The sequence below is a fragment of the Accipiter gentilis genome, chromosome 15, assembly GCF_929443795.1.
Source record: "Accipiter gentilis chromosome 15, bAccGen1.1, whole genome shotgun sequence".
Classification (NCBI taxonomy): Eukaryota; Metazoa; Chordata; class Aves; order Accipitriformes; family Accipitridae; genus Astur; species Astur gentilis.
In genome coordinates, this window is record NC_064894.1 from 669,000 (window position 1) to 683,069 (window position 14,070).

General features: G+C 38.0%; 1 protein-coding gene across 2 annotated transcripts in view; it reads right to left on the reverse strand.

The window, feature by feature from the left end:
• The window catches only part of KHDRBS2 (KH RNA binding domain containing, signal transduction associated 2), a 353,375-nt gene that overhangs the window by 12,648 nt on the left and 326,657 nt on the right, over positions 1 to 14,070 (reverse strand). Inside the window, exon 8 of one of the 2 annotated variants that reach the window (XM_049818293.1) lies at positions 5,620 to 5,678. The exons of the other annotated variant lie outside the window; for it this stretch is intronic. Within the exon in view, the coding sequence (XP_049674250.1) occupies positions 5,620 to 5,678 (59 nt within the window). The remainder of the gene's footprint in view (positions 1 to 5,619; positions 5,679 to 14,070) is intronic. 2 annotated transcript variants of the gene reach the window in all.

Genomic DNA, 14,070 nt, shown 5'->3' on the forward strand with positions numbered 1-14,070 from the left:
AGTAAAAATTAATTTTCTATTACTTCATGGTAATGCGCCATGAAATGTGCAGTGATTCCAGACTGTGCCTGGAATTATATATAAATTTTCAAAATCTACAAATATTTTTCTGTATACGTTGCAGCATGGCTTCAGCAGTGCCATAGATGAAACAATAGAGGGTTTATTTCACACTAGGATGGTAGTTACTTGAGTTTCTCCATGAAATGAGAATGCTTGTCTCGTAACGAAGCATGAGAATTTATGTCTCCTAAGGTAACATCTCTACAATCAACCTATTTATCAGAATTCCTGAAGTTTGAGCCCTCCATATACTCTTTCCTCTCCAAATTTCATCATTATATTATTTATTTTTACTTCTACTTGTTCAGCAGAAACTGTCATTGTTATTCTAAAAAAAAATTACTAGATAATACGCTCTTCAGGACAAACCCAAAAGTAAAAAACAAACAAGATAAGAAAAAAGTAGTGGAACATTGCTGTACATTTTTAGTTGTCAGCCCTATAAAGAATTTGTTTATAAGGTGCTGTCTGTGTGGAGCATTACTTAGTAAACTAATTGTCATCACAACTGCAAAGCTCTCATATTGAGTGATTGGCAGGGAATTATTTGTGAAATAGTCAGTTAAATCATTATGGCAGCATTTTACAACTTAAATGACGTCTTACATTAACAGGAATTATACCAAACAGTTACACTCTCCAATTTTAATTAAAGATGGAATTATTCTAAAACCAACTACCAGTTGTTTACAAGTGAGCACTTAATGCTAAACTGGCGTAGAATATGCATGACAAAATGTGGTAATTAGAGAAAACGTGCACATCTCAAAATTTTTGGTGTCGATGATAGAACACATTTAAATAATGTCTCCTCGCCACAACGGCAGCAGATGAAGTAAACAGCCTTGCAAGCTTTTCCCGAATAGCAGCAGGAATGCGAGAGGAGCTCCCTTAGGTCTTCCCTCTTTGTGTAAGTGACAAGGTACAGAGTAGCCTCCCCAACTCTTGCCTAAGGCCTTTGGCAGATGGTGTTATTCTAGTTTCATTGCGGTGGTTTGGGAGGTTATAGACGCCAACCCTCTCCTTTCACCCTCCACCTAAGGCTTCTGCTTTTTTGGTGGTAGCAGCAGAAGTCCAAGCGTACTGGCCTCGCTTTCCTCCACCCTCGCTGTGGCAGTTTCAACCTTGGGCAGCAGAGGCAGGAGCCTCTTCAACCTCCTGCCGCAGAAACTGGCAGAGCCCATCTCCTAGAGTCCCCAGGCTGAGGGAGAACTACGGCAGAAAGGGTATCTGATAAATAAAACCTTCAGTGCTCTGACCAGCGCAAGGCAGAACAAGGGTTCCGATGAAACAACTGTGAGGCAGGTCACATATAATTACTATAGCTAATAAGGTATTGGACGTGCCTTGCTAGCAAGTCGTGTGATCTCTGTTATCATTCTGAAGTGGCCTAACACGGCGCAACACTTGTATCGAGAATGCTGGTTCCTCTAAAAAACAGGGAAAAGGAGAAAGAAATGAGAACGTGAATGGCTTACAAAGGGCTTTTCCTTTACAGCGGTCCCGTCGAGTGAAGGTGCTTTTTGGACTTGGGCATGACATTACATATGGATAGGAAAGGTTCTTAGTTACCAAATTTTTAGTTGTACATTTTATCCTAATCGATTTATAAGACAAGTCATTAAATTCATGTTTTCACCTCAGATGACAACAGTGCCAGAAGGGAAATCACAAAATTATTAAAGTATAATGAGAGCAATGAATATCAACTTTTGTTCATAAATTCATCCAATTTCATGCCTTCTGTTTTAAAACATAAGCAGCAGCATCGAGTTAAAATGACACTGCTGCCTTCATTTAGACTCCTAGATTTAAATTCATATCTGCAGGAATCAAGACCTTCAGTGACATAAGTAGCGTAAATGTTTACTGAGCATGGTTAGAGGTGAGGATGCTTTACATTATTGAAAATTGTACAGTGCTTTAAGGCACTGGCCTTTTCATTTTAAAGTGCCTGCTAAAGATATTTCTTTATCACTCACATGAGGAAGCTTATAAGGGCTCTGCCCACAAGAAGATTTTCAGGCATATGTCCCAAATTCATGTTCCTCGGCCCAGAACAGCGATCTGCAAAATTCTCTAGCAGTAGTTGCATAATCCTGATCCTATAAAAAATTTGTAGGAATCTCCTAATTACTTAGTAGAGTATTGCTCTACTAAGGTGCCCAGAGGCTGCTGCAGGGAATGCTTCGAAGTGTCTCTACTTTGATCCTTCTGAGAGACTGGGTGGCAAGTATATCACATCACAATAGAGGTTAAGTGTCTAACTGCATGTGAGGGTTCTGTGCTCTGAATTTTCATTCATGGAACATCCCTAAGTCATGGGAAATAGTGGGATTTTACATATATCCCTCTCAGCTGACTTTGCTGTTGTCTTGGGAAGCTCCTTGGTTGGATTTGAAGGGGATCGAATTCTCAGGAACCTTCACATCAGAAAGTGAACAAGGAGCCAAGGCAGTTAACCCGAGTTTTGTGGATTTTACAGTGGTGAATAGTGTGCAAGAACTCATCTTGCCCAGCTGCAGGTAAGTGACTTAGGCCCTTTCTTATTTAGTGCTTCCATCTAATCAAGAGAGATGAACTTCCTGAGAATGACAGGGTGTTCAGGTGGGCTCTGCTCTGAAACATCCCCGTGATTTTTGCAACCCTACCGTGAACAATCCACAAATGCATAAATCTTAAGAACTTCTGAGGGAGGAAACAGTGGCCCCAATCAGACTTCTCCACAAGCTACTTTGAAAGGAGCATAGAAGAATCCATGAGACAAAAACCACCTGCCACTTCTCAGGAGCCCAGATAGAAAGAGAAGTCATAACAGGCAGCTCATATAGAAGTACTATGGTGCTGTATAACACTTAACAAACTACAAAGAGCTCTATATTATACTTTAAAAAAGACTGCAAGTATGAAGTAGCATTGTTATTTGGTCGAATCTACTTCATGAAGAAGAATAAAAGAAAACCTTCTTGGGATTGAGAACTGTACTCCCTAAAGATAAGATGGAAGCAAGAGGATGCACAGGGGAAAATAAATGCCACGCTAGTCCATTTTTGATAATTCAGATACTGTTATTGGAAGGGATAAGGGTAAAAAGATAAGTTGTTACAGAAAAGTCTAGGAGACAACAACAAGATACCAGTTCTATGTTCATGTACCATGTGTGTGGTCTTATTTAGAGTTTGGGGGAATTCTGAATTACAGAAGTGCACCAAAAAGAATTGTAAAGGAGGAATATAGCCTTGTCGTGGAAGGTAAAACAAGGTGTGAAACTGAGCTGGGGTGAAAGAAAGACTGTGCTGATTTCTGCATGATGGTGAAAAATGAAGGGACAACTGATTTTACACAGTGGGATGTATTCAGAAGACTCACAATGAATTGCAAAACATCCTGAAAAAGAAGTAGAGAACTGGGAACAGTTCTGTGGGAACAGAGAACTAAGGTAAAAGTTACATGAGGATGAGAAGGGGTGGCACCAGACTGCTTATTGGCTGGGTGGGAGGCACTGAAAACGTCAGATACAGAGAGAACACCAGTATATGTACCAAGAATTCAGAAAGCGAGAAAGTTAAGTGTATATTAAGTGTATATTCTATAGCTCCGTATACTCAGACTACCTCCTCAGATAAAGGGCGGTGACTTTGGGATGAAGCAAGTTCACAGACAAGTTTCCAGAGCACAGTACTAGCAAATTTACTAATCTGCTAAAGTAAGTGAACCAACAGGAGCACAAACACTCACATATAAATGTGTCCGATTTCAGACAGTAGAAAAATTGCAATTCAGAATATTATTCCATTTTTAAGTTTATTCCAGGTTACTGGTAAAGTATTCCAAACCTTTGTACTCAAAGGCCAGCTCAGAAAATAGTCTAAGCAAAAAAGCAAATCCAGGGTTATCAATCATGTATTTTAAGACAAGTCTAGTAAAGCAAACCTAGGCATTTTACGTTTGTTTTAATTGCTAAATGGAAAAAAAAAAAGAAAAAAAAAAGTAGCTTCACGCAGAGCATAAATTTAGTCACGATCCCACTCTTCGAATATTTTGTAAAGCCTTAGCTAATTCCCCTGCTGGAAAGACAAGTAATATTCTTCTAGTTCTACAAATGAGGGATTGGAGGAAGAGTGACATTACTTTAAATGTCTTGCCCAAACACAAGGAGATTCAGCGTGGGGGAGTCTAGTTAAAAGTTAAACAGTGGGTAATTCTTACTGCTGAGCTCAGGCTGTGCTTTTCTGCATTGCCCAAAACCTGAGCAATGCACTTGGGAGGAGAGGTGGAGACGGGATCTGTCGAGGGCAGGAAAGGTCTTTCACTGCAGGTATTAAAAAAGTATGTACAAAAAGGAAACAAAACAATGGGTAACCAAACCACGCACATTCATATGGAGAAGTTGTTATTATTATTACTTATTTAGCACTGAAAATGTGCTTGACTGCAGACTGTATTATCCAAATGTATTGTGGGTACTGATTATACAAAAAATTAAGTTATTTCTGATTATGCAATACAATAATTTTTGACACCGTCTCGGTAATGTCTCGTGATATCTGTACAAAGGCAATCACAACTTTTCATTACAGAGACGTTTGCTTCACAGCTGTATGAATAAAATTATTTCTTTCAAGGAGCAATCCTTATATAACCCCTTACTGTAACTTTTAGTTGCAGCATCATTTCCAGCAGCTCTCATTTTCACAATGCTTTGGAAGTCACCACGTAAACTTACGATACTTTAGTAGTAGTAGTAAATCAAGCGTGAGATCTCTGCTGAATATACTAGGGTCAGTCTTTAAGCTGACGATAGTCAGCTTTGCTCTGTTATTTCAGTGAAAATGTCAGTGTAAGATTCGTTGTGCCATCTGATGGTACAACGTACTGAAAAAGCATTGATAGGAAAAGATGGACTAGATTCTAATTAGTTATCAAAACACATCACTACTATCAGAGACCTAGAGAACGGGCTGTACGCACTGGAGCAACACTTTCTTTTCCCTCTCGTGCCCTCGGTTCCCGTGAAGTGGAACTCTTCCAGCTCAGACACAGACTTGGTGGGGAGGTACGAAGAGTACAGCCTCATGTCCTCGGCGGCACGAGACACTCCTTTATCTTGGTGCCGTGGGGGTTCCCATGGTGGTACAGACCCCTCTCCTTCCACTCTGATTAAGTCTAGATTTCAAGGCCTCACAAAGCTGCCTGGTTGAAGGGATGTATACGACAGTACCAGACGCATGGTAGTGTTGGCACATCAAGTAGACCAAAACTTAGCACTGTGAAATATATTCGGCGCTAATCAGAAACTTCAGTGCTGCTGTTAAAGAGATCTGTGACTGTGATCAATTGGCTTTGTAATTTTGATCAAAATTGATCTCTCCAATTTTCTGGTCCTAGTTCAATAAGTCAAACCTCACCCTAAAGTTACACAAATCCATTTTGTGTGGTCTTTGTAAAAGCAGGGAAAGAAAGGAAGAAAAGTATGTGGAAGTAATTTCTGAGTTGTCAGTGACAGATTTTTTTCTTTTGATTTCACACTTTTGCTGAAGATAGAATAGACCTTACCGTAGCTGTCATAAGCCTCTTCACTTGTTCCGTGACCGTAGTCATAATATTCAGGCACACTGTAACAGATTCAGATAGCCATGTCACTATTATCATAGGTAACCAACTCAAAACAAAAACAGAGCACAGGAAATGAAATGTATTTTAACACTTTTACATGATAGCATAGACCAGCTAGTTTCAGGGATAGTGAGAATTTAAAAAAAATATGAAGGAAAATGTATCAGTGACAAAACCAGCTATTATACAGCACATCGCATTTCTTATCTACTGAGCATAAAACAAATTTGGTCCCAAATATGTAAACCTAGGAGATGTGACAAACACTGACAGAAATTCTATTTGCAAAAATAAGGTCTGAAAAAAGACCATCCACTTTGTTATTCACTATTGTTAAACTGCCAAAAGAGGTGTTAATCTCAGTTATCCGTAATTCCAAACATTTATGCGGTATCAAACTCAGCATAGTTTGTTTTCCCCAAAGGTGACTGTATGGTATTGTGCAGAACGGTCAAACTACTTATCTTTACCAAAAACACTGACAGGTTTTCAGCTTTGCTCCTGAAGAAGAAAGTATCTTTCCACTGCTTGTAGAGAGAAACCTGATTCTCCACAGCTGCCTTCCTTATGCAGTTGTTGGACACCCATGGAAAGTTTTATACAGTGATCAATAATATGCATAGTGAAAGTAGCGAGGGTCAAGGAGTGGAAAATCAGACTTAGACTCTCAAACCCAGTTTTTCACTGCTTTCTGCTAATTAACAAAAATTATGTATGGTCATATTAACACGTAATCAAAATATTTCAGATCATAGTTACGTACTGATAATCAGCAATCTCCAGCTATTACCTAGAGAGGATGCCCATAAAATTTTGACCTCCAAGACATAATGACATGGAAATGGAATTACACTTTTGCTTGACTGCTATTATTATTTACAGTTTGCACTGTGTTTTTGGTACCCGGTACCAAATTCAAGACCAGACTACTGCTGCTATCAGGTACCAGGTAGACATAACAAGAATCAGTCTCTGCCCAGAAGAACTTACAAACTCCATGAATTCTACTATAATGTATTTCTTCCTTCTGCAGTGAACCAAACAGAATAGGTAACACTTTCCCTGTTGTTAATTTTTTGTTGTTGCCACTTTAGCTTCTTTTTCTTTGGACACTGTGTGAGATGATAAACTCTTGTAAAATAAACAGAAGCAGGGAATCAGCTCAATATTGCATTATTTATAACACTATTGCTCAGGCAATTTTCCATATTGGATTATCATTTTAAAAATATTGGTTTACAGTTGAAAGAGAAGCTTAGCTGACAGTGAAGTGTAAGTAAAAATATTTCACAAATGCAATAGAGATATCCAAGCAATCTGTAACAATATTTTTCTTAAACTAATTTTGACTTCTTTGTTTACAAACTGCCTGTAATCAGATTTTTAATTTCTCAAACTTAATAGCTATCCATAACTATTCTTGGAATAATTTCTGAGAATCATTCATGTGCTCAATCTCACTCGAGAGCACTGATTGCATGTATCTGGTAACTGACAGCCAAGCTGTTTTGATTTGGGACATGTCATCCCCTGGTTGGCCAGCACAGCTCTCAGTCAATTTTCAGCTACAAATACCTGTGCAGTTTTTTTGAACTGAAAATGCAACTATAATCGTTGTGCATTAATTCAGTAATTTAACCAAAAGTCATTCATGTGAGTGGATAGTACACTGACGTCAATATCTCAGGCAGATGAAATTAATTTGCTAAGCCACTTGCAGATAGTGGACAATACAAGTGACATGAATGAAAATGAAGTTAATATTTCTAAAGATTTTTCCCAATGCCAACCCAGCTCTGTAGGACATAATCGCTGCAGAGCATTACCTCCCAGGATAATGGGAGCCATCCAGTTCCTTGAAAATTAATTATCTAAATATATACACCCTCCTATTGATGTGGTGCAAGAAACAAACAGGAAAAATACATCTTTTATTTGTTGAACATGCTAAGCAGTCTGTACAGTTGTGCAATGATTGATTGTAGTAGCCAGTTAAATAAAAGTACAGGATTAGGTAAGGTGAACGAGAGCACTGGCAGCATCAGGGTTAAATCATGTATCTTGTCATATCTACAGGGCTCATGGTTGAGACCTAAGAAATTACTTGAAATGTTCAGAGCAGACAGATGACATACCACCCAGATCTGGCAGGCAGCTGTATGAAAAACCTCATGTAGTACAATTTAAGCAGCAGCGTTTTGGCATACTGCCTGCTTTTCTGGGCAGAGGAGGGTGTTGCACTAGTGAGTGGAGTTACAGAAGAAACCCCAGAACTTTGATCTTCTGTCAGCAGGTAAGATGCTAATATTTCTTCCTGATACATTTTACAAAACCAAGTGGCTGCATCCGGTGGTCAGCTTTAAAAGGAGCGCATTTGGGACCCAGTCCAAAGGCCAATAAGTTATCGGCAGCAGTCCCGCTTTCAGGAGTCACTGAGTAGGGCCTTGAGCTCTTCCCATCAATATAACATCCAGCAAAACGCAAGACTTGCAAGAGCAGGTAAATATTTATTGCTACATTATTGTTGTTGTATGTTTTTATTAGCGAAAAAACACACAATCATACAGACAATAAGGATGTGAGATAAAAATCCTGCATAGTGAACATTCCAAACTGAAATACATTCCAAACAGAATAGAAAGTTAATACACAAACCTTTAAAATAAGAAACAAACTGTATTGCAACTGTAGAAAGGGATCTGTTATATACTGCGTATTTGATGTTTGTGAGCATAATACTTAACACATTTCTGAAAACACATAATTCATAGCACAATACATGACTGTGATCTAAGTTCTCCAACTTTATTTCCCTGAGTAATACACATTTTTTCATAGATTTGAGCCCAAATGGTATTTCAAATTCCTTGCCAACTCATATTAGAAAGTGTTTTAAACAGCTAAGTGAAGAAAACTTATTTCTTAGTATGAAATACCTGATTTAAACTCCTATTTTGTGAGCCAGACTGCTTATCCACTAGTCTGCTCTATTTTAAACTTTTCTGAATACTAACTATGATCTATTACATGCATTTATTTGTAAACATTTTCCTCTGTTTTTTAGCAAAGTGAACAATGAATGATGTTTATAAAAAATGGGTGATAGAATAGGGCTTTACTTACATATGGTCTTTTTTTAAATTATTGAACGACAGAGAGATGTAGCTTGTTCGTGTTATGCCCAGCTGTGGAAGGAAACAATCAGCAAATGCATTCAGCATAAATAAAACTTGTTTATATAATTTTAAAGTTCTCAGACTGTTCCTGGAAAATATGGTGATCATGAGCTCTAGAAACCTCAGGCTCTCTTGGCAGTGCTAATTGGAAACAAGACACCATTATCTGTCATTAGCATTCATTACTTTCAAGCAACATGAAGTGTAATTTACTTAAGTACATGCACCCACCTGAAAGCAGGATGCAATACGTTTTATAAAGAAGATAAGATTAACTCATTACCAACTTCTCAGCTTTTACTCCTAAGATTTCAAAGCACTGCACTATACTTTAACACCAGGCTTCTGAAACAGGGGTCTTCATGTGCCACAACTCAAGACTTTAGTAACCTTCTACATGTACCACTCATGGAAGAATTGATGTACATGGGACTATAAATCTTACAAGTAGTTTAATTATTTTTCAAATGCCCTGAAATCTGAGAAGCTCTGATGTAATTTTTTCTCTATCTATATGAAACTTTTGCAACAAAGATGTATGATTCTGTCCCCATTCCTATTCTGTGGGCAAGAAGATTAATAATACATGTACTGTTAATCTTCATAATCATAACCTATTTATGCTTATTTTCAACTTGAATTTGGTTTTGGTTAGCGCTTTTGAACCTGTTACTTTTAAAGATTTGGGATAACAGTTTCTATAAACTTGTGATGTCTTTTCACGCAGATAAAGCCAGATCAGCTCCAAAAAAAAAAGAACACGAAAGATGTTCCTTATTTGAGGGATAAGGGCCCCCTGAGGTGCCTTCCAATCTGAATCATCTGGTGCTCCTATGATACGAGAAAGGCTCAAATACAGAGACTCTGTATCTAAACAGCAACCTTAAAACCCAACACAAGCTTTTAGCCTCTCATTAACTGGGACTTTTTCAAATTGACATTAGCTGAGCAAAACCGAATTCCAGTTTGACTGTGTCAACACCCATGGGAAACCACACAGCTTGTTATCCAAAAGGCTGTAGAGAATGGTGCTTTAAGCAGAGAACCGCAAAGAGAGGAGTTAAGATTGAAGCCACAAACCGCTGACTCTTGGATCAACAAGCCACCTGGGGGAAGGGTGATGTTGCCCACTCACGAGATCAATGGTGTATAGGTATAGGAAATCACGACATTAATGAACAGACTGCATTAGCCTTTGACCAATCTCTTCCTGCACCTGCAGGAAGCTGCTGGCAAAAGACCCCCGGGTTAGCAACACTACCCTCTGGTTCCCCGGCTGCTCTTACAGCTTCTGTAATAAAGGCAGCAGAACGTTGGAAGAACTTGAGTATTTCTTGCTCTCTCTTTTTGTTGTTGTTGTTCTTCCTTTCTCTCTTTCTGTTCTTTGCTTTTACTTGCTGAGAGATGCATCTAACTTTTTATTCTCTAGTTGTGGAGCGCAAAATATGGTTGCAGACATACCATGGGCCCAGTAAAGCCAAAGCTGGAAGGAACAAGAAAGGGTTCACTGCTTTAAACGCTGCTAACACATTAATCCGTATAGGTGAAGTGTGTTCTGTAGTCTATCCTGAACGATCCTAAGAAACTGAAAGCCTTTGATTAAGACCTGTTGAGGTAGATTTAATGCATATTTTTTTTCTGTAAAGACATTATTTTATCTTATTTTCTTTCTTACTGGTTGTACTTTTTAACTGGGAGAGTATATTCTAGAATATTATAGGAATCTTTTATTAGGAAATGTTTGGGGAAAAAGCTAGTCAATTTAGAAAAGAGGCTTTTGATCAACCTTGGAGATATAACTCAGCCATTAGATAATAAGCAGGCTTCTTTTGTAAAATAGTTGAATTGGTCCAAACTAGAGATTCAGCCAATGCCAGTCAAGTTCCACAGTTCAGATTTGTAATCAAACAGATGAAAACCTTTCACGCTAGCCTTTGGAGAAGAATAACTCTTGAGAGAATTCCCTCTTTGTGTTGTGGCACTCAACAATGTGAGAGTGAACCAATACTGTGTTTTAGGATTGGCACTCTCTGAAGAGGGATTGCCGGCCTCTGGCACCTTGCGATCACCATCTGTACTTTATACAGAAAAATGAAACTTTAGCACTCCTTATAGGTATATCCCAGTCTGGGTTAGCTTCAGATAACAGATTCTTGAGTCAAGCTAACACCCAGGATAATCCACAAGGATCCATACAGGTAGGATTCAATTTTTTAGGCAACTCCCATTCTTCTTCACTTCCTCAAATGGATATTTTGAGGTCTTAGTCTCCTATCTCCCGTTGTCTCCCTCTTTCTCAATATAATTTCTGTTGAGTAATCCTTGGAGTTTACAACTTACATCATCGGTAATTGATACAATGCAATACTCAGCTCCTATGCTAACAGGATCCTGTCTAACACTACTGCAGTCTTTTTATGTAAGACTGCATTTGTAATGCTTCTCCCTCCTACACAAGGGAGGGAGCCAGCAGGATTTAACACATAGTTGGCCATGCAAGAAAAGCTATTTACACAAAGCAGTATGCTTCCGCTTGGAAGACAGGTGAGCAAGATTCACATTCACATGAATTGCAATATATGCAATTTTTATATAATAATATTTCATAATATTTCATAGTGCAAATGTGTGACTAAAGACATAATCCTCCTAGGAATCTGAAACTTACTGGAACAGCTCTACTTAACAGAGCATTATATCTAGAGGAAAGATGAGAAGTCTTTTGAATAAAGGAACTTGTAGGATTCAGCCTTAAATCACAAATACAGTCCTTTAGTGAATAGATCTTTAGAACTAATGGAATAATATGGTGAACACTTTAGTGGATAAAGTCTCCCTTTTTCTGAAAGCTCAAGTTTGATTGTATCCAATATTTTTAACAGAGAAGAATGTCTCGATTACAATACTCCCTGGATTTGTTGAGTAGCTTACAACATGCCTGAAGTTAAACTAGATCTCACCTGTCTCCAGCATTTTCCTATGTTTGATTTCATGCTACTGCAAATCTGAATTAAAAAAATAAAACAAATAATGAAGCCAGTAGAGTTATACAAATAGAGGAGTGGAGAGCCATCATAATTGCAAAATGACTTTGGGTTCTGAACGTTTTGCAAAATCTGAAATAGAAACTAATCTGCCATTTATTTGCTAAAACCACAGATCCATGGGCATTTCTATTCAAATATTCTCCATTCCACTGTACTTTTCTCATAGACACAGAATGATGACCCAGTATTTAAGAAGATAATATGAAATGTCTGGAGACAGTATTTGCAAAGGAAATCATGCAGAATTTTAGGAATCCTACCCAGTTTCAGAGGAAAAACTTTTCTCTGCTTCAGGGTAATGAGATTTGATTCCATTTTGCTCATTGAATCAAATAAATGAGAAGTGGCATTTGAGAACAGTTTCTGATGATGAATGCCATAAGTGGATTGCTGTGAAGATACATAAAATGTCATATTCTAGGCTTCCTGGCTTGATTGATTTCAACAGGTTGAAAATAAAATACAGGGAAATCTTTATTTATGAACAGGTGGATACAAGCACAAAGCCAAAATGAAATATGACAAAGTATAAATACAATGCACACTGGTTAAAAAGTGAGAGAGTGCCCAGTAGAGAAAATAATAATGAATATCCCATTTTACAAAGAACCAGTGTAACCACTCTAGCTATTCCAGCTTGGATTATATTTATGTGTCTACATATTTTACTATATAGCAATATTTTGATAGTGAGAGAGATGTGAGTAAACCTCTGATTATATCAGTAAAAGATTTAACCATGTGATAATCTACTAAATAAGTTAATGATTATTCACAGTCCTGCCTAGCCATCATTTTTAAACTAAGGAAAAAATTGTTTCATTTAACTATGGATAGTTCTCTCCACAAGTAGCCTGCAGGAACTTTTTACAAAGCACGTAGTCAAAAACAGTGGGACTGATTGATTAAATAATGGTATCTATCTGATCATGGCTTTAAGCATTTACTTGACTCATTCTACATTCAAGGAAGATCACTGGCCTCTCTCAGTGTTTTCCTTCTGGATGCATCAGACCATATGAATCTGAGAAATGCTGTTTACTAAAGCTCCTCAGCAAGACATTAGGAAAGAGAATATGTGAACACGATTGTGAGCTTCTCAATGGCAACTCGTAAGTCTTTGTCTTAAGACTGTTCAGAAATATTTGCTCCCTAGTTCTTTGGTATTCAGTCAAACAGCCAAAGTAATACGCTGAGCATTTCTGCCATCTTTTCCTTGGAAATCCCTCCACAGCATTATAGCTGGGGATTCAACTGGAGGGAGGCTATATATTTGGACACCTCAGGGAATACTGAACTACAATGCAAGTGGTACGTACCAACACACTAGAGACATTGGCAAGAGATAGGAACTTACTAGAAGTCTGCCGGGCTTCTCCCCCATCCCCAAATGTCTATCAGCAGGTAAGGAGACTGATAGCTGTCATCTGAAGACTGAATCCAGAAACAGGGATCAGAATTTACCTGCTGTACAACAGCCATTTGCTATTGGCAATGGTTTTCTCAAGTAACTGTTGTAATCAGATTTTGAGAAGTTTTTAAATGAAATTTTCCTTCAAAAATTTCTCAAAAATGGTTCAGCACAAAGTGGAACATAAAAGTAATTTCTGCCATGCAGGTAGAAGCTTTTCAGGAATTAATTCTTTTTTTACTTTTTTAGTGCTTGAAACATCAGATTTACTTTAATCATTCCTAAAAGGATTTCTATCAGCCACAAACCCCCCACAAATTAAAATGGAGTTTGAAAATGGTGTTACTTTCTTTTTATTGGTAATAAAACAACTTCCTTAGTCCAATTAAATTATCCTGTGTTATCTTGAAGTAAGCCTAGTCATGCATGAACAAAAAGGGGAAAAGGTAACAGAAGAGAGAGCTAGAAGGCACCTTAAGATGTCACCTAGATCATTTAATCTACCTATAAGCACACAAATTTATTTACATGATTCTTTACTGAGATTTGTCTAATGTGGTTTTAAAAGCTACGGTGATGGAGATTACCAAGCACGCTAGTCCTGTGTTACAATTCTTCACTCCCTCCTAAGGTTAATACTAAATTTCTGTTACTGAAACATAGGGACATCAATTTTTGCTGAATCCAAAAGGAGCTTGGAGAGAAGAACAGGCCACTGGTTAGGGTCCATCAAAGAACATGTATGCCCAGCAGAACT